The sequence below is a fragment of the Cardiocondyla obscurior genome, linkage group LG01 (genome assembly GCF_019399895.1).
Source record: "Cardiocondyla obscurior isolate alpha-2009 linkage group LG01, Cobs3.1, whole genome shotgun sequence".
Taxonomy (NCBI): domain Eukaryota; kingdom Metazoa; phylum Arthropoda; class Insecta; order Hymenoptera; family Formicidae; genus Cardiocondyla; species Cardiocondyla obscurior.
Genome location: NC_091864.1, coordinates 3,284,186 through 3,304,886, shown reverse-complemented (window position 1 = coordinate 3,304,886; position 20,701 = coordinate 3,284,186). Strand labels below are relative to the sequence as shown.

The 20,701-nt window shown below is 40.6% G+C and overlaps 5 protein-coding genes across 5 annotated transcripts in view; 1 reads left to right on the top strand and 4 right to left on the bottom strand.

Moving 5' to 3' along the window:
• Positions 1 to 9,202, bottom strand: part of LOC139113588 (tyrosine-protein kinase-like otk) — a 36,996-nt gene extending 27,794 nt beyond the window's left edge. The window contains exons 1-3 of the mRNA XM_070674832.1: positions 8,920 to 9,202; positions 8,707 to 8,821; positions 591 to 887 (exon numbers count right to left, since the gene is read on the bottom strand). Of these exons, the coding sequence (XP_070530933.1) occupies positions 591 to 887; positions 8,707 to 8,749 (340 nt within the window). The 5' untranslated portion in view covers positions 8,750 to 8,821; positions 8,920 to 9,202. The remainder of the gene's footprint in view (positions 1 to 590; positions 888 to 8,706; positions 8,822 to 8,919) is intronic.
• Positions 9,203 to 9,334: 132 nt separating this feature from the next.
• Positions 9,335 to 12,921, bottom strand: LOC139113618 (protein TAPT1 homolog). The gene is made up of 8 exons (XM_070674897.1): positions 12,781 to 12,921; positions 11,871 to 12,703; positions 11,380 to 11,534; positions 11,177 to 11,274; positions 10,761 to 11,095; positions 10,569 to 10,666; positions 10,267 to 10,482; positions 9,335 to 10,083 (listed from the first exon to the last, which is right to left on the bottom strand). The coding sequence occupies exons 2-8, from the start codon at positions 12,058 to 12,060 to the stop codon at positions 9,499 to 9,501; spliced, it is 1,677 nt and encodes a 558-aa protein (XP_070530998.1). The 5' UTR covers positions 12,061 to 12,703; positions 12,781 to 12,921; the 3' UTR covers positions 9,335 to 9,498.
• Positions 12,922 to 12,932: 11 nt separating this feature from the next.
• Positions 12,933 to 16,526, top strand: L(2)41ab (lethal (2) 41Ab). Its single transcript, XM_070674845.1, has 8 exons — positions 12,933 to 13,145; positions 13,254 to 13,876; positions 14,062 to 14,305; positions 14,432 to 14,842; positions 14,932 to 15,453; positions 15,529 to 15,819; positions 15,883 to 16,041; positions 16,137 to 16,526. Exons 1-8 carry the CDS (start codon positions 12,933 to 12,935, stop codon positions 16,362 to 16,364), a joined length of 2,691 nt encoding a protein of 896 aa, XP_070530946.1. The 3' UTR covers positions 16,365 to 16,526.
• Positions 16,285 to 18,220, bottom strand: Urod (uroporphyrinogen decarboxylase). Its single transcript, XM_070674922.1, has 6 exons — positions 17,794 to 18,220; positions 17,518 to 17,676; positions 17,249 to 17,410; positions 17,008 to 17,145; positions 16,744 to 16,917; positions 16,285 to 16,623 (listed from the first exon to the last, which is right to left on the bottom strand). Exons 1-6 carry the CDS (start codon positions 18,088 to 18,090, stop codon positions 16,483 to 16,485), a joined length of 1,071 nt encoding a protein of 356 aa, XP_070531023.1. The 5' UTR covers positions 18,091 to 18,220; the 3' UTR covers positions 16,285 to 16,482.
• Positions 18,221 to 18,323: 103 nt separating this feature from the next.
• LOC139113691 (odorant receptor 13a-like) lies at positions 18,324 to 20,367 on the bottom strand. The gene is made up of 9 exons (XM_070675015.1): positions 20,221 to 20,367; positions 20,000 to 20,119; positions 19,828 to 19,945; positions 19,488 to 19,749; positions 19,267 to 19,392; positions 19,084 to 19,174; positions 18,828 to 18,952; positions 18,574 to 18,706; positions 18,324 to 18,473 (listed from the first exon to the last, which is right to left on the bottom strand). The coding sequence occupies exons 1-9, from the start codon at positions 20,365 to 20,367 to the stop codon at positions 18,411 to 18,413; spliced, it is 1,185 nt and encodes a 394-aa protein (XP_070531116.1). The 3' UTR covers positions 18,324 to 18,410.
• Between the last annotated feature and the right edge of the window lie 334 nt (positions 20,368 to 20,701).

Genomic DNA, 20,701 nt, shown 5'->3' with positions numbered 1-20,701 from the left:
CCACACGGGGCCTCGGCCCGTGTAATTTCTGCACACGAGGCGTTTGATCTATGCTTTTGCGGAGACGGGACGATTAAAAAGTACCGTGACGACGACGTTGCTTCGAGCCCCTCTTCCACCCTCTCGCTGTCTTTCTCTCTCTCTCTCTCGATTTCCCTCCCGATCCCCCCAAGCGATGATGACGAGGTCCACCACCGCCTCGGGACCCTTTGTTGACTAAGCAACGATACCGATTCAACGGCGGATTATATCGGTTTATCGAGCCGGTGCAGTCGCATCATTGAGTAGTGAGTGCATACTTTATGAGGGCTGCTATGCGAATACGAATCGTTGATTTTCGCTTCTGATATTCTCGGGAGAAATGTTCAGCTCGTACGTTTTCGCGTGGATTGCAAAGTGCACTCGAACAAATTGCAAATTTACCGGCGTTACGTACGCCGTAATATACGGGGAGGTTGAGGGACGGTTTTAATAGCGGAGTTTTTTAAACGCGGATGAAAAGAAAGAAAAAAAAAAAAAAAAGAAAATGCAAAAGCCAGTGTAAATGCATAATTATAAGTAGCGAGTGTACACGCTGGTATTCTACTTACATTGAACGTCGATCTTGGCGGGCGAGCTCTCGATCGAATAGCCGGATTCTTCATGGGTGGCCACGCAAACGAAGTTACCACTGTCCAAGATTCGGTTGACCCGCGTGATGTAAAGATCGCCCTCGACCTGATGCCTTCGCGGACTCGGCGCAAGCGGCTGCCCGTCTATTTTCCACGAGTACTTGACATGCGAGCTTGAATGAGCCTCGCACCTCAAGCGCGCTGGAAGTCCCTCGACTACCGAGTGTTTCTCGGGGCTCACCGAGAAATAAAGATCCTGGCCGTGTGCAGGTGTCACTGTAAAAGAACAAAAAATATTATCTTATTAATAAGTTAAAAGAAAAAGGACTGAAAGTTAGTTTGAGTTTTTGTTGAAAAAAAAAAAAAAAGGAAAAAAATTAACGATATAAATATTCAACTTCCCGCGACGTGATCTTTCGATAGAATAAGTTCGAACGGCTGGAAATACGATAATTGAGTCGCGTATCACTCATGCGATCGGAAAGCGTGTTTCAATTTCGTTGAACGACCATAGGAACAAAGTACAAAGGGACGGTTGAATCCAAACAATCGTCGAGTGCAAGAGTAAAAATGCCCGCAACGAGAGTCGCGTTTAAGCGGTATTTCTGTTCGTCGAGTGCCGAAAAAGGAAGACGAGGAAAAAAAAAAAAAGAAAAAAAAGGGAAAAAAGAAAAAAAGAGTGACTAGATGGCCAGTATAAATGTACACTATGACACGTAGGTTCGTGATTCGCCCGGTCCGTGTCCAGCGAGCGTTGCGCGGGTTTTGTATATGCACAATGGCCGCATCGGTGTGGATTAAATCCTCTGTACCAGGGTGAAAATCGATCGGTGTGTTTCTCTGCGCCACGGCCGCCGGCAACACGTTGTATTGTACGCTGCACTGTGCAACGCGCGCATACGCTGACTGCAACTCGTGCCGTTTTGCCGTCTCTCGGCACACCATCTCATCATCGATCTCTCGTTTACGCAACATTAATACGCCCGTGGAAGTCTGGGAATAATTAATCCGTCGCGGTCGCGATCGCAAAATACCACGTGGTATTTTTATACCGCCGATGCATCCAGCGCGTCAATTTTCATCATCAGAAATTACGCGAAATCTGCACCTCCGAACTTCCAATCGACACCATCGTGTTTTTCTCTTCTTCTTCTTCTTCTGCTTTTTTTTTTCTTTTTTCTTTTTTGAAAGGATATACGCGAAACGTCGCCGGCGCTTTCAAATCGTTCGGCTTACTTCTCACTGATTTTAATTTAACAGCAAGTATATATTCGCTTTAACGTTCGCCGAGTAATTTATTCCGGCTAGTAACAAATGTCCCGTGGTGATCCCGGACGCTATATAGTTTAACCGTCATGTGCCGGGAACCATAATGCATGACCATAAATCTATCAGAGAGAGCGGGACTAACCCCTAGCTCTTTTATTTATCTTCGCGCGGACCGTCTCTCTCTCCATCTATAATTGTAGATCCAGGTATTTCCTTTGATTTCACGGTGCCGCGGTGTCTATTCTATAACTTCAAGTTTCATAAATGTCGAGAGACAAAACGCGTTCGTGCACCACACAAATTTTACGAGGGGAAGTTCTTAATAATCCCGACCCATCCGCGGATTTTCGCCCGAACGTACATTTACAATTAAAAAACATGGCTCGCGGAACACTGAAATGAAAATCTGCATTTCCGCGCCAAGCTCCTGGTCACAATACGCGCGTTAATATAAAAGAAGACCGTTAGGGTTTCGAGCCGCGTTTTGTCGGCGGGCGCGATGCCATTTTTCTTTTCTTTTTTTTATTTATTTTTGTTTTTTTTTTCACAGTCGTAAAAAAGAATGAAGAAAGAAAATGTGATCCTTGAGCATTATCGCCGGCTTATCATTCGTCGGCCGGATCCTCTGATTACAACGAGAAATCAAGGGATGTTCCAACTAATGCGGCAGACTTTTACGATAGTACCGCCCGGCCCTTTCAGCGCGATCATTAGGCGTTATCTTCGAACGCAGTTCGATGTCAATCTTTATCAGCAAAAGGGAGAAAAAAAAAAATGGCCGCGTCGCGTCCTAAAAAAAGAATGCGCGTTTACATCTCGGTTGCCGGTCGTGAAATTCTCCCTGAGGGGTAAATACGACCGCTTTTACGACCTACTCTCGAGATTGGCTTCCTCCTTTCTCTTACTCCCTGCCCTGCGCGCCGACGACAGCTGCAGCCGCGCCGCTTTATAACGTTTACACAAGCGGTCCCGATTTTCGACTACGTTTGCCCGGTGCCGAGTGTGTCTGTGCACGTTCGACGTCTACACGATGACACGTAAAATCATCAACGGGTGGAGCGGTTGATATAAAGTAACGGATTAAAAAAAGGTGAAGGAGATTTATAGCCTTGTGATACGCTTAGAGTTTGTTTCGGCGATATTAGCTGGCAAAAAATTCATCGTAATGACAATTATAATTTAAAAAAATATTTTTTTAAATGCCAATAATTAAGAATTAAATAAAAACTAATTGAATTTTATTCTTATCAATATCTTACAAATTGAATTAAGTGTAGGATACAAATTTTGTATAGATTAACAACGTCGATCCTTTAAAAATTTATTTTATAAACCGCGAATTAATAAAATCGAGAGGCATTAATGTTGATAGTGTCGAGATATAGTCATGATTTTAATTCCTTAATAACTCTAAGAACATCATGAAATAATGATAAAATGTCTTTCCCTCGCGCGACTTCCCGGTGAATCGAAAGCGATGGGAAAGTAACTCATCTCGGCGCGGACGCAAGGGGTTGTTTTCTCATAGCCGTCTGGGGTAGTTTCGCGAGCACGAGTCCCTCTCGTCGGAGCACTTCTTGATTATTATTCGAGGTATATGAAGCACGGTCCCTCTTCCAGACGTCATAGGTCTGGAAGGGAGAAAGTTCGTGCCGATAGACGGCGGAACTTGGCTCGTTACGCCGCAAGGATCTTTCTTCCCCGATGTGTGTATGCGACTTGGGTAACGGCTGGTCTTTAAATCGGGAGGATTGCCTTTGAACCCGTTAAAAAGTTTTCACATTTCCATAAAATTATCCGTGGCGAGTTTAAATCAGATAAAATGACAACTCGAGTTAAGCGTGCATCCATCCTGCGATTAGAATCTTCAACATCGATTTTCTTTTCTTTTCTTTTTCCCTTTTTATTTCTTTTTTTTTTCTTTTTAATTAATATCTGCTACGCAAGTTAAATATTTTTATGTTTAATCGAGTTTATTTAATGAATAAGCGTCTTCATCGAGTACCGATTTCAAGTGCAATTGCATCCTGATTCTTCATGTGAATATATATAATTTTGATAAACGACAAAATGATAATATTTGCGTATCGGGCTCTTCTAATTTCCCAAAAGGCACTCGCGCCGCTTCTCTTTCGCCCCCCGGCAGCGGAAACTTCCTGTATCAATTAGAACGACTCCCAGCGCGGATATATGTAACGCACGCGAATGCATAATTCATTGCGTGCACGTAGAATGCGCACTTTATCACGCGGCTCGCGGCCGGTAAACCACGCGGACATGAATCATGCGCGGGCCATCATTTACGACCAAACTCGCCCGTGCAAGAAAACAAAATAAAAAAAAAAACAAAAGGAAAAAAAAAAAGAAATAAACAAAAAATTAATAATTTTTCTGTCACCCGCATATCTCAACCGATCCTTTAAAAACCCCTCGCAAAATCTGCATATAACACGAGTCGCTACAACGCTCCTCGCGGGAAATAGGAAGGTGCCACGAATGTCTCGCGCGCATTATGATTTTTATACGCTGGTGCGTGCAAATAATTGTCTCCGACCGTATTATCTTCTAGACATTTCGAAGTACCATGAAAAGTTCACGCTCTCAGGACGCTTTTGCGGCTCCGATAGTTGTCCTGAGAGCCGCCGGTCCCGAGAGGCTGCGCCGAGTCAGGATGCGTATACACAAGACGCGTTTATTACGAAAGAAAGAACAAAAAAAAAAGAAAAAAAAAAGACGAAAACGAAGAAATAGAGAAAGATAAAAAAAAGCGAAGGCAAGGAAACGCGAAGTGCTCGGCGAACACTGACGCCCTTTTAGCCAGGGTAAAGTGCAACCGCTCGCTTTCGCCCGAGGGAAAAACGCGAGCGAGATAAAATACGCGACGGACAACGTGCCCTGAAATGATGAGGACAATTGCGACCACGCGCTGTTTCCTATTTTTATTTTTAAGAATCTGCCGTTTGAATTTCAGACACGTCGCTCTTCGCTGCGGACCAAGCGCGCGGAGCACATTTCTAACTCGCAAATCCAAGATAAGATTTGACCAACAGCCGCGTGTCAAAGGTTAACGATTCCTTATTTTTTCCCTTCGTCGTTTATTGTACGTGAGATTAATTAATCGTTTTCCGGGGAATTTAAATCCCATCGCGAATTCTCAGCCTTGTTTCGTCTTCATATTCGGTTGAATATTAAAAGTTCGTTTCGCGAGGCTTTCTATTCTCTCGTTCAACTCTCTCCATCTCTGCCGGTCAAACGAATCTGCGAGCGGAATCCGGAATAAAGTTACCGCACCGCGAAGTGCCGCAACTGCCGTATACAGTTCGACGGGCGGGGGAGGGGAGACGAGAAAGGGGAACCCAGAGATCTTGTTCGCGATTTCCATTCACAGGTACCGGTCAAAGGGAGAATTCGTCCGATGGGAGAGAGGGAGGACGGGAAATCCGACGCGAGCGCGGAATGTGCCATTTGCAGAGCGCGCATAATGACAACGTGAGCGAACGAGTTTCAAAGAATCCGCTGTCGTCTATCGGCTGCCTCGTCGATCCCTTCGCTCGCCCTTCGGCGTGCATTATCCCGAGCACTGTCGCGGGGTCATCAAACGCTTGCGCTCGCGGCGGGGCATTTTACGCGCTTTGAAGCCGCCGTGATCCCGCAATCGACGCGGGCAGGAAAACAGGACGGGCGAGAAAAAGATGCCAGGGGAGAAAGAGAGAGAGAGAGTAAAATAGAGCGAAAGGCGTACTTCCTGCCGAAAGACGAGCCGGAATTCCAGTATCTCCGACGATAGAAAGTTTATCTTACAATTCCACGTTGCTCGACGAGGGCCGGATGAAGGAGCTCTGTTACCAAGAAAACCCGCGCGTCCGCCCGATGGGCGTGCTACCCTTAGATAGCATCGATTCGAGATATCTCAAGTCCGCGCTGTCAGACGCTCGTTAGCAATTCGTTATCTGCGTCCGTGCGACGTCTATCTCTCCGCCGTTTAAAAGAACGGACGGCAGAGGTTTACTTCACGAGGCGATTCTAGGTTTTCTTAAATTGCGAAATACTTTTAAAAAAATCACGGAAAAAAATATTAAGCTCGTTTGATTAAAATTTTATCCGCCGCGTGTATTATCGATTCGCTTAATATAAAAATTTCCTGATCGCGATTAAATTTTATGCCCCCGCGACAAATTTCGCCCGTTTCCCCGCGCGGAAATAATCCGATTGAAATCTCACGTATACACCACCCGATGCGCATCCGCGTCGCAACTGCAGTTTCAAGAACGGTCGTAACACGTCCGAGTACGTGCGCGTGTCGCGGGCCGGCGACTCCAAAAAAAGAACGTCGGCTTTCGTTCTTTATACGCGTTACACACCACCCGCGTCTTTATTAGCCTCTCTTTCTCTCTTTGTTTCTTCCCGGAGTCGTTTCAGCAGCCCAAGGGATCAAAGGGCTAATATGATTCTCTTTTTCCATCTTTACCGCTCCCTGCAGCGAGACACGCGTACGCCACGACGTTGCGACGAGAAGAGAAAAAAAAGAGAGAGAGAGAGAGCTAATAACTCGCGTAAAGGGAAGAAGAGGTGAAGCGCATCGCGAGTAATCGCGCGGCGCGTTGAATAACATTCGGCGTATAAAATAAACGCGCCCGCCGGCCGCGTACAAAGGCCCCTTAGTGGCGAGTCGGTATAAAAAAGCCGTCGTTCGCGGTACGGGGGAAAAGGAGAAGGCCAGGGCAAAGCCGGCGAGAAACGAGACGAAAGCAGAGCGAAAGAGAGCCGGGGACCTCACCCGACGGGGACGAGAAAAGGACGATGATCGCGGGGCAACGCGGGGAAGAGACCCCGGTGTTCCGATGTGCCCCTTCACCCGCCCGCCCCCCCTTCGGCCCATCTTCTTTTCAGAGACGCGGGACGTCCGCGGTCCCGGCTCTCGTCCGTAACTCGAGACGTGTAATTAGGAGCACCGGACCAAGATGAATGGCCAAGTGGTGCCGGCGAGTGGCGCGGAGCGGCCTGGACGGACCGAAGTGAAAGAGCGGAGGGAAAGGTGAAGGGGAGAAGTATCCAACTGAAGGGTGGCAACCACGGGGCACGGCTCTAGCGCACTCGAGGGTTATCTCGCACACCGCGCGCACATCCCCCTTTGCCACCCCCTTCGCTTCGACGGTGGCCGATATTGAGTACAAATGTATATACCTACGTAATACTGCACGGCAACTACTCTTCTCTCTCTCTCTCTCTTTCTCTCTCTCGTTCTCTTCCGTCCGTCATCCTGTTCCCCTTTACCCCGGCAAACGTGAGCCGAGTCTGCGTACACTCGTCGCTTTCCGTGTAGGTGTGCGCGGCTATCGAACCGGTTCCTCCTCTTTGAGAGGAGAGCCACCGTCATGGTGGAAAGGCGGCAGCATCCTTTCCTTGCCACTTGGACCCTGTCCCGCCGCCGAGTCCCCGCGCGAGTCGGTGGAAGATCCGCGAGGAGGGCGCAAATTGGCCAGCTCCGATTTAGATAAAAGAATTTTTGTTCTTTCTTTCTTTTTCTCTCTATCTCTCTCTCCGTCTCCGCGTCCCGTCGATTCGCGTTGCAAAGAGAAGAACGGTGGATAATCATAGTAATCTTCATTTCTGTTCTCTTTTCTTACTTCATTAGAAGGGTAGGCGCGTGATAACCGAGAAGTCGAAAATACAAGACGAGCTAATAGGCTGCTCAAAGTTTTACAAAATATTGAGAACGTTTTAAAATATTAATGCTTATCTTAACCCGATGTGACGACAACAGAAACATGTTTACGGTGTACACGAATTAATGTAACGAACAAAATTTGCGGCTATCGCGCGGACACGCGAGCGCGCAACCGAGTCTCGAGCAAACATCGCCGACGTACTTCGCGATTTCGTGACGCAATTGTTGCGTTCGTTGGCTAAAGTGTTAATTAACAAGAGCGGATCGGCATGCGAGCGAGGCGCGCGCACGAAATGATTCCGTGCCCTTCGCGCAAGGTGCAGCGTACAATTCGAATTGAAACGGGAACGGTTTTCCGTGTGCGGGATCCGTCCCGCGCGCGTTCTGAATCTCTTCCGCTCGTCCCGTCCGCGGCTGACTTCAGAGCGCTGAGAAAGCGTAGCCGGCGAGGATATTCCACGGCGGCGAGTTACGCCGACGGATCTTATCGCGAAATAATACCGCGCAACGGGCGTGTAACAATGTTCGCGACGTAAGGTATCGTGCTTAACCGTTATCGCGTCGATCTGTTCGCCCGATAGCCCACCGGCGGCGGTTCTTCGCGCACGGAACGACGTTTGGCTACCTTGATCGCGATATCCGGCTGGCGTAACTTCATTCGAATCGACGGCCGGATATTCGCGGCCGAGGTTCCCCCCCTCTCCCCCTCCGATGCATCGTCGAATCGATAGCGGATGAAATCCGTAACGACGACGAGGGAAACGTCGCGAGGGTGCGAAGAGATTTTCGTGATCGTCCTTGGAACGCGGCCCGCGACTTATCTCCTTTTTCTTTGCGGTCGGCCGAGGCGCGCGATTCGAACTCAATTAGCCGTAATTACAACGTTGGGCGGCCGAGAAAGGAAGACGAGGGAGAAGCCCGGCGACCGGTCGGGGATCGCGAGATCGGCCGGATATCGCGCGGAAGGAAGCGATGGGGGAAGGAGTGGCGAGACCCCGTCTCGTCGTCACGAGGGAAACTTCGATCGGAGCTCCTATTATTTTTTTTTTTCTTCCCTCCGCGTGATTCACCCCGATAGACGGCGGGCAGACGGGACCCGCCGGCGGGGTAAGGGAACTTCTGTGATGTTCTACGCTACTTTGATGATGCGGTACTTACGCACGCAGGCGAGCAGGGCCAGCAGGGCTTCGGCGTGCCGCATCCTCCCTGGATCTCACGGATCGGCCGGCAGCAACGTGCACACAATCGCTATCGCGCGGTGAAGAGGTACGTACTGGAACAACCCCGTGGCGGGATTCACGTCGCGGTCATTTTCACGCTCGGTTACTTTGCAAACGCACGCGCACGAGACGAGATCGTACAAGCACCTACCGGCACGAAGAGACGCGCGACTGGGACCGACGTCCTCCACCGTTGCTTTGCCGAGAGACGACGACCGGTGGCGGAGCCGTGCGGGGGAAGAGGAAAAGTTAGCCAATGCGCGCCATTCCATTCTAGTCGGCGAACTGGCGAAGTTTCAAGTCAAATAAATTTTGTCTGTATACCGACTGCCACCCTCGCGTGAGACGCTTTCTGTTCAACCATCGACATTCTAAAAAAAATAAGAAATAAAAATGTTTATGTAATGCTACTTATGTAATATCTTTTACTTATTCATAACTTTAAAACGTTGACAAAATTACAATTGGAAATCGAATTTAAATTATTGCACGTACCAAAATGTTTGGAAGTACAATATTTTAATTTACATAATGTATAATAGTTGTTTGATAATGAAACCTGTTAATAAATGGTAACCAAATTTATTACTCTTACATAGATACCTTATATAAATATTGCAAAAAAAAAAAAAGCATTCATATAATATCTGTGCATATATGTACAATAAGATATGTACACTTTATAAATTAAAGAAAAAAAGATATGATTTAATTGCGCTATTCAGACACGTCACTGCGGAAGAAGGGGCTCGCTTCCTGTCCTTAGCACTGTTTTCGTTACGTTCGTATGCTCGTCGAAACTACACTGAAGCTTCTCACTTTTCTGCATCTCGTCCGGCTCCAAAAACGCTTCGTTCAAACAAACGTTGTTCAGGCTGACGGCGCTATTTGAGAAAATAGCCGTGCCAAGGTTTTCATTTTTCATGTCAACGCTGTTGGCACGGTTCTTCGACGGGGATTTCGCGGAAATGTCATCTTTGTCAGGTTGCGTGTGCGACGATATTATATCGCACGCCTTTCCAAGAATGATTAAACTATTTAATATACGAAACGATACCAATATAAGATAAGCTAGTAAAAAAAGTATGATATTAGCGGGTCTCGGAGACGGCGTCAAAGTCGTGCACAGTACTCGGGCCATAGCGACTCCTAAGGGAAGAGGTATAAAGCCCATTCGCCGCGCGACTAAATCCGACGGGTCTGAAAATGCTGTCTCTCGACGTGTCTGCGCCATGTCGTAAGCCAAACTCACGGTATAGTCTCTGTAGACGGTAGAAGGCAGTTCGTTGAAACGAGTGATGAACGCATGTTTCACCTTTATGGAAATACAGTATTATTAGCACAGGGATGATTCACGCAATTTGCATATATTCACTAATATTTGAAATGTAGACAACGCATTGAAATTATCGATGAAATTGAAATAACTGAATAGTAAAGATAATTTAATTTTTATCCTTTTTGCGTATGCCTTAATAATTTATTTTACGGTACGAACCCAATCAACGAGCACCTCTGCCAGCAATAAAGTCACGCAATCTGGTAGTAAAACAGCGAGACGATCGCTATGCCACGCGTATTCCTTCATCGTCTGCAAACTTACTGCGAGGAGCAGCATAATGAGATGGAATCTTTCTCTGACGTCGGCACAAGACAATTGAAACAAGTTGTTCTTGTCGAATTTCTTGAAAACAGAACCTTTCAGTTCTACAAACTAAAAAAATATTTCGCGTGAACAATTTTACATAAAAGAAAAAAAAAAAAAAAGCAACTGTGCTTTAATTTTCTTAGGGCACTTACATTATTGGACATCATAATTGTAAGAAGGGCCTTATTACTGCTGTTAATTGCCACGTTTAGCGTCGTCGCTTGGAATAACACCAATATACTATGTAACACTTTATGAGAATGTAGTCAAGGTATAAATATAGATTTAAACCTATTCCGATCACGATCAAATCAATTGTAATAACGCGATTACATAAAGGATACACACATAAGCGACGGCAAACAAGAGATGTGGCAATGTACCGAAATGTTTCGTACGGGTGGAATTCGAACGCGACTGTGGCTCGGTGGCGGTCCAAAAAAGGGCGTCTATAGTGTCCTGCCCCAAAGCGCTAAAAAGACGATCTCCCACTTCCAGCATATTATAAAATATGTATAATTTTATAACCGACTGACTCTTGACTAAATGATACATCATGGAGGTGTCCACTTTCCACGTAGCTGCCCAGCAACATACCACTAAAATTCCTTTCAGCAAATCGCATACTTCAGCTGGACTCAAATATCTCTCCGTGCCTTTTGCGTGACTTTTCTCACTCCTGCAAAACGAGAGCGGTTAAAAAAAATTTTATACAAACAAGTATACTTCCTCTTGAATTAATATTTTTTTACTGCAATACCTCAGGTAGCGTCTTAAAGGCCTTGTAATCACCGCCCATAAGGCCATTGCAAACCTTAATGGTAAAAATGTATACACAAATAGAAAAGAATCAGCACACTGTAACGACAAAAACAGAATATGTAATATATAATATGTTAAAGCATTTTACAAGATTTGAAATTATACTTTATTCTTGCAATAGCTTATAGTATATCATTGTACCTGAAGAAACCCATATGCCATGAAATTTTCCACCTCACGAGGAATTTTCATGAACGAGTAAACCTTCTCCCTTCTCGCTGAAAATCTCTCCTCATCGTGCTCCAGCTGATAACCCCTGGTTAGCTCTGTTCTTAAGAATTGCATCAACGACACCCCTGTAAAAAGTACATTTACTGAATGAGCTACAATACTACTTTTTTAATAACTACTGGTAGTTACTACTTAATTACCACTGATAATACAGTAGAAGCAAGACTTCTAGCAAGTACAAATATAAAAAGTCATAGTTAGTAAGATATGCTTTTTTTTTTCCACAATTATATACATCTCGTGACGAATGCATCGTAAAAAAAAAATCACTCCATGCAGGTGATCGATGCTGCCTTATCTAATCTGCTGGTGCATGAATGTTTTTTTTTTTTCTTTTTCCCACGTACATACCACTGACTCGCAAAAAAAAAGAAACGAGACAAAAGCGCTTGTGCACTTACGCTGCTTTTTTTCCTGCGCATCTAGGCCGTCGGATAATTGCGGTCTGCAGCGCGATGGGTCCACGTTTTCCACGCGCCTGTCGTGAGCTGACACATGAGCTCTCGGCTCGCCAGCGGCGCGGAATCTGATCGTCTTTTTCTCCGACCAAGTTTGCTCCATGTTCCCATCGCTGACGCACGCGGTCTGCATCGTTGAATGTCGTTTAGCTCCGTCGACGGGCGTTCGCGCAACGTTCGGTCATCCTACGAGCCCGCGCCGTCTTCCGACGTCCGCAGCCCGCATTCTATCCTCCTATCTCCCGCGACCGACGCCACGCTGCCTCGACTGCCTCGAGCGAACTGTCACAACACACGCCAGCGAAGAGGATTGGCTGTGCGCGTCACGCGCGACGGTAACGGCACGTAATGTCGGCCCGGGAACGATCTCCTCCTTTTGTAATTCGCGCGCGATCCACCTCGCAATTCTCGCACCTTCGCAGCTCTTATTAAACGGGAGAATTTGGCCTCCGGTTCTCCGGTTTTCTTCGTCCGCATTAAAAAATTCTTCTGAATCACGGTCGTCAATTTATGCGCTCTCGTCCGAGCTTGTATTTTATCAACCGCTGATATTATAAACTTCTCCGGTGAAAGCAATGCATTAGCATTTTTTTTTCTTTTTTTTGCTTTATTTTATTATTTTAATTTAATTTAATTTTTTATTTAATTGCTTCTATTTCAATACGCCTCCGATGAATTTACTTGAGTAAGGAAACTGTATGATTAAAAATGCATTTTTTGAACTATGCCATGTTTACACATATGATATACTGCTGGTTCGCCAGTGTGTTATATAACTGCAATTTTTATTTAAGTAGGCTTGTTTGTATTAAGATAAGCTATCAGGTCTAAATAAGAGATATTGATTACGTACCGAGTCTGTCATGATGATGTCATACTTCCTTAGTTACAAATCTGATTTGAATCAACAACACAAGTCCCAAGCAAGTACCACATCGTCTAAAGAGGTATTATAATTCCAAATAGAAGAGTTTTGTGGAAAGCCGTGGCATACTGCACTCCACGATGGATACCTTGACTACAAGTGACCCTTCATTCCTTAACAATGTGGAAATACCAGGGACCAAAGTCACAAAGAGGCTGTGGGTAGACAAAAAATTTTCGAGCGTGCCTAATGTTCTGGATCCTGATGATTCCTTAATGAAAAGATTTCAAAATGCTCTGCGAGAGCATCTTATTCGCGTCGACAACAAACTAAACAGCGAAATATTGGAGCTTGTAAGTATTTCAATTTGTGTTTCTCTAGTACTTACCAATATTGCCTGATGTGCAAGCAAAAGGGATGCAAATATTATACTCGTTAAATATTAATTTCAAATATTTCAGGAAGGTGATATAAAAACGATAGAAAAGGAGCGCGAAGAAAAAGGATTACAAATGTACTATGCGCAGCAAGAAATAGCACAGCAGCAGGTAACAATTGAGAAGTATCAAAGTATGATAGCGAATGTGATTTCATTGCGCGAAGAAAAGGACACGCGTGTGAAAAAGGCGAAAGACGTTCACAAAGCTACTCAAGCTAAGCTGTTCGACGAGAAGAAGAAAGAAGAGAGCCTCATGCATGAATTAGAGCAGCTTACTGCTTTGCAAACGCAATTTTCAAAATGGCAAGCAGAGCTCGAAAATAGTTTAATCATTTCCAAGCAGGTGTCGAAAAAGGATAAAGCAATCCAGCGAGATCTGATTGCTCAAAAGCAGCAGAAAGACTGCATTATATATAAACTAATGGAAGAAGTATGGAGAATTAAAACCGAAATAGCCAACTTGGACATGCAATTACAATTGAAAAATAAGGAAAAAATTGAGATAAATCAAATGATCGCCGACGTTAATGCTGATCTAGAAGCGTTGCATAAACAGCACAAAAACTTGTGCAATGCCTGGAATTCTGTTATACTGAATATTACTAAACGGAATAAAGTTTACGAGCAACTAAACTCAGAGCGTGAGTACGTAACATCTCAAATAACTTAAAGAAAAATTTAATAAACATAATAAAAATGACAAACAGAAATTAAAAATATCATGTATAAATCGCAATATGTGATTGTACTCGAAAGAAATAATTATTTCGGTGAAATTCTGCCTATCATCGCTTGCTAATAAAAGGCTGTACTAGTAAATATTGTTTCAGGAAAATATGTGAATCTTTTAATACAATACATACGGAAATAGAAAAAATAAAAAAAGAAACTAATAAGGAAACGGAGAAAAATGAGAATTTGACATCACTGCATATACGAATAGAAGAAAATATACAGATTAATACAAAATTAATGGAAGTAGGAAATGATAAGCTGAACAATTTGGAATCTGAATTAGTAAAAACAGCAAAATTTAGTGAGCAGCAGCAGCACGAATTTGATTTAGCTCAAAACGTATGTAAAATATTAGCGAATACTTATCGAAAAAGACTTATATTTGCAAAATTACTTATTAATAAATATATCTACATATTATTTTTACATAATTATATTATAATTTGTAATAATCTTATATTTTAGAATTGGCAATATTTGTTACACGAAGAGGAAGAAATTGATAAAGAGTTTACGAAATTCCTGAATAAGCAAAACGAATTAGAAAATACAATATACAACAAATTGGAAGAAAAAGTTGCACATAATAAAGCGGCTCGGTATTTGAATAAATTGTTATTAGATTCTAAAGAGATAATACAAGAACAAGAATTATCATTAGTAGAAACTGAAAATTTACACGGTAAAAAGTTATTGGAATTAGAACAACTTAATTCATATATATACCATGACAAAGTAGAACTGGAGGAGCTCTTACAAGGTAATAATAAAAAGGAAAAAGAAATAGCTGAAATTCAAAAAGAAATTAAAAAGCATGATACAGCAATTGAAAGGAAACAATTAAAAATTATTAGTTTAAATAAAACCATTGAGGAAGTAAGAATATTATTAATTACAAATTTTACTAAAGTATAAAAATAATTTAATATTTATATACTGTAAATTATTAACTTTTTTTTTTACAGATATTATCGCATAGAGAAAATGGAGAAATTAACCCTCTTGATATAAAGATAAAAACCTTGGAAAAAAATATAGAAGAAATTCACCAAAGTAATCAAAAATCACAGCAATTGTGGATTCGTCAAGAAGGATATATGATTACACTGAGTCAACAGAGAGATTTACAACTGCAAGAACTCAATCTTCTTAACAAAGAAATTATGATTATGGAGCAAAAAAATTTAAAATTAGAGCGTGCTTTGGATGTGTTTAATAAGGAAGAATCAAATATGAAGAGAATATTAAATCTTCTGCAACAAAGAATGGTACAAATGAATACACAATTAGTCATACAAAAAGGACTGAAGGAAAAATTGGAAGACAAAAATTCTATTACAAAAACCGAAGGGATGCAATCTCTTGAAGATGCAGAATTAAATTTAATAAAGTTGCAAAATGATTTAAAGCAGCTGTATGAAGAAAAAGCGCTTTTGAGGGAGAATTTAGATGCAGTGCAACAAGAAAGTTTATCGTGGAAGAAAAAAGTAATATTTTATAGATAAATATTAAACATATTTATGTTCGTATTAAAAGCAAAATATCACGAATTATATTTTTAGGTGCAATTAATGCAAGAAACAATAAAGAAATTGAGAGATGAACGTAGTAGCGGTGGCGATATTACAGCGATGAAAAGTGAAATTCATAAAATGGAAATGCGCCTTTCACATTTACGCAGAGCGCAAGAAAAATTGATTCACGACATGGAGTTTTGTGTTGCGCGACGAGATATTATATTAGACAAAGTTATGGGTAAATTTAAGAAAGATCCTAAAGGACAACACAATCAGAAAGTTATATTCCGTAAACGACTTGCCGATAAAAAATTAAAGATCAAACAAGTCGTAAAGGTAAATTCAATTTTGTATGAAATCAATTAATGTAAATTTTCTAATTAAATATTTGTTGTACAGGATACGAAGAAAATTGAAAATAGAATGGTAGAATTAGAAAATCAAATAAAGGATGCAGTTGACAAATGTAAAGAATTGCAGACATCACTGAAAACGGTAGTAGACGATATCCCAAATGTGGATCAAGGGATTATACAAACAGAAGCTATTAAGTACCACGTATGTAACGTGAACTTACTTAATTTTATATAATTCGAAATTAATATCATGTTTAATATTAATTTTATTATAATTAAAAAATCTGTTTTTTATAGAATTTGCAAGCATTAGTTTTTAAACAACGAAAAGCTAAAATGTTGCAAGATATTAAAAGTGGCCGATACAAGATGCTTTTTAAGAATGAAGCTGTACTAAATGAAGAATTCCAAAACGAACAGATTCTTCGTGATTATTTGAAACATGTAATGGAACGAACGAGTCAAGACTTCCCTTTATTGAAAAACGATATTCAAAAAATACTTTTAACTTTAGAAATATTATAAAATTCCAATAATTAAGAAAGAGATAAAACGATGCAAAATACATTTAACAACAATATTTAACAGCAATAATTATAATTATTTATAACAAGTATGAATGTCTTAATTATAAAATGTATACTCATGCAGAGTGTACTCCTTTAATAAAAGCATCCATAGATTGAATTGGAGTATCTGGTAAGATACCATGTCCCAAATTAGCAATGTATCGATTTTTACCAAAGTTTGACACCATTTTGTGTGCATAATCGATAATTTTATCCTAAAAGAATTAAAAAAATATATTTAATGTCTTTCCCAACATTTTTTATTTAATTTCTTTATTAATATTTTAATTAAGTTTACGATAAAAATTATTTTTATTGTATTAAAAAAGATATACCTGTGAAGAATACATTGCGCAAGGATCCATATTGCCTTGTAATGTAACATTGGGACCGAGCTGTTTTCTGGCTTCTACAGGATCTACTGTCCAATCAAGGCCTATAACTTCATAACTTTGATCTGTAGCAAGAATTTTTAAAGAATTCATAGTGGCACCTTTTGGAAAAGCAATCTAAAAATAAATATTTTACAATTATTTAATCAGTAGATTAGGAAAATAAAAAAAACTTAAATAGGAAAATAATTATATTAGATAATTTACCATTGGCACTTCTGGAATATTAGCTTCTTTCAGCTGCTTTCGTACGCGTAGGCTAATTTGTTTCAGATATTTAAAAGAATAATTATTAAATAATGCATCATCTAAATAGTCTCCATTGCTTTCAAATACTTGTAGTAACTAAAAAAAAAAAAAAAAAAAAAAAATATAGCATACATCATACATTATTGGTATTTTACAAGCTTTCTTTTATATATATATAAAAGATATACTTTAATTATACCTGAGCACCAGCTTCTACTTGCATTACCAAATAGTCTACTACCACATCTGTAATCATATTTAACAATTTATGAGTTTCTTCTGGATACTTATATAACCAGGATCTTGCTTTTGCCATTGTGGAACTACCACCTCCTTGAATCATATAACCCATCAAAGTCCACTAAAATAAATCAATCTTTTAAAATTGATATATAATATACATAAAACAGTAGAAATAACAATTTTTATAATAAACAATTATTTCTTATGCAATAATAAATCACTTACAGGAGCTCCTGTAAATCCTATTAATGGCACTTTGCCATCTAACTTGTGCCGAGTCAATGTTATAGCGTCTCCAACATACTTTAAATCTTTACTCACATTAGGTCTTACAAGTCGTGCTATGTCATTGGGATCAGCTAAAGGCTGTGGCAGAACTGGACCCTAACAGACACTTTTTATTTACAGAGAATAGAGATAACAATAAATAGTGTGTAATTAATATCGTGAATATTTAATTTAATTGTTATACAACAGTGTGCAATTAAAAACAGTACTTACCACTCCAGGTACCATCTCAACCTTCAAGCCCATTGCTTGGGGGATTACTAGGATATCTGAGAATATTATGCTGGCATCCAGATCGAAACGTTCTATCGGCTGCAAAGTTACCTGGCATGCCAACTCCGGAGTCTGGCAAACGGTGAAAAAATCATGTTGTGCTCTGACTTGCTGAAATTCCGGAAGATATCTTCCTGCTTGTCTCATAACCCAAACTGGAACCTTGTCAACCGGCTCCCCGCGCGCTGCCTTGATTATCCGATCGTTTTTCAAGGGTGGGAAATTGTGCTCGATCATGTTTCGTGAGTTTTCTAAATTTTATTTCGTCCTAAATAATATTCAACACTGCACTTAATTGTTAAACAGTACACCAAGAAATTATGAAAAGTACGCCTGCCTGACTTATGTCGATTCGCAACTTTGTACTCGCAGGTGGCGGCTCGTAGCAAATTTTATCGAAACTAAACAATATCATTCAGTCATCAGCCTAATAGTATACGAGATTTTTTATCGACCGATGCCAAATCAGACGTTTTATTTGATTTTTTTATAATTATTAGCGTAAACGATCCACAAAATAAATTACATTCTATCACAATACCATAGAGATTATTTACTTAATTATTATCTGAGTTTAATGATAACATTACCGTAATGAAGGAAGCAGACGTTTTCATGAGCTTTAAAAAGAAAAAAAAATTATATTTATTATATATCGTTTTTATATTATTAAATTTACTATATTATTAATTGTTACTACTTGTATAAACTTTATCGTACCATACTGTAACTTTCTAAACATAATACATATAATTTCGCCATAGTGATGCGAAATGGCTTTTGACATTTCATTATTAAAAATAAAAATAGCTTTTTTGTTTTCAAAGACGTTTGATACCACAGTCCGTTATATCTAAAAACATAATGTATATTAATTAATATTAATATTGTAACCTGCAAATTATAAATAATTATTATAATGCACATGATATATATTATAGTTATAAATCAACGACATATTATTAATTACTCACGCTGCAATGGAAATCTGAGAACTGTGATCTATTATCCTCTGTCCTAGCCAGCTGCTGTAGAAAAATCGTGTGGATTGAAGAAGCAAAAGCGGTACGTTTTTCACTAAATTTGTCCGGGTTATAATCTGCAAATCAGGGCGCAAATTAAAATCCGATTTAATTAAGTTAATACGAAAGAAAATAATTTTTGCGTTGCGATAATAGCGGACTAATCCTAGAATTTGTCACATTGAAATTTATTATACATTACAAGTACCATTACACACGCGGAACATTGAAGTACTATTCCCACGCCAATGTCGGCGAAAAGGCATATCTCAAAAGTCGACTCAATCGAATGGATTAGTCTACTGACAATAAACGGAGATAGGAAAATCCAGGTACGATATTTATATAATACTTTTCGATAAATCTTATAATATGATTCGCTTATATAAACCTTTCTGTTCTGACTTGCAGCTGTATGCATTGTATCATGTTCTTGATGTCCTCCTCTTCTTTATATGCGGAATTGCAATCGATACCTTCCGATTTGTTCTGCACAACCAATGTTTCCAAACGCTTGCTACACGTATACGATCACGGATCCATATGGATGTGAACAACATTAATTTACTAGAGAAAAAAAACGAAGAAAACAGCATAATGGAAATAAAGCACCTCAAGATAGTCAGTGTACCACAGGCATGTTGCAGTAGTGCGAAATAGATGGTATCGGTTGCAACGATTGTCACAGCGCACACGATGTATCCCGCGATCGTAATTGCGGAAAGAATGTAAAAATATCTTTCCATATCCACGTAGAACTCAGTTGGATGCGGCAATCGCTTCGGTTTCGTTGCATTTGACGCCAGAATAATGTCGAGCAGTGGTATAATGAGCGGCGTCATCACGAAAATTGTAACACTTGTGCACAGAAAAACTGTTAAAAAAAAGAAATTGTCTCTTATATAATTTTTAATCAGGTGAAAGGGAGAAGGGGTGCAATTGTTAGGTATACTTAAGAAGGCCAGAGTGAATATTCGACTTTTCTCGGAGTAATCCATCAAAATCGAAATATCGCGATGATTCGCTAGCAAATACCAGTCGTGTTGCACATGCTCAAGCAGCATCCTAAACTGGAGACGTCTTTCTCAGATGAGAAATAACTTACCGGGTTGTTACACGCTTACCTTTTTACCCTGCCAATGGAGACCACTTGTTTTTAAAATGGTTATCCATATGCCAAGAAAAGTAGGCAAAACGTCGTAAAAATCACTCAAATTTGTCATTCGATGCAACAAGAATGCGACCTATTAAGTAATAATTTGCTATTAATATACATATATTTTTTGTAGTTAATTAAAACAACTTTTATTTTATATATATGTATAAATAATAATTTGTGAGGTACCTGCGGCAAGAGTATAACCAGTAAACCAAGTGTTGAACAACAGATAAATATGTTTCTGCTTGCTTTCATATACTCATAAGGCCATAAACCCATAAAAGACAGTAACAGTCTGTTGAGTCGAAAATATCGAGTATCAAAGATGTCCATTACTAGCCCTGTACTTGTTAAAGTCGGAATTCTTAACTAAGTCGAAGTGAAGTTCTCGCTGGCCGACACGATTCATTCGATATTCTCTTAGGGTGTCGACATATCGGTAAAGGAGTACATGATATAATATGCTGATTTAAATAGAATCAGTAATAAGAGAAAACGCCTTCCTCGGCCGAACGGCACGCAAGCTTTGCAATTTTAATTCCACATATAGTCAATATTGTAGCACAAACGATGTGACGGTAACGCTTTTCTTCTGTACATTATATTCGCTTTTGTAAAATAGATAAGTTACCGCGACGCCGAACGACACGACTAAGAAGTATATTAA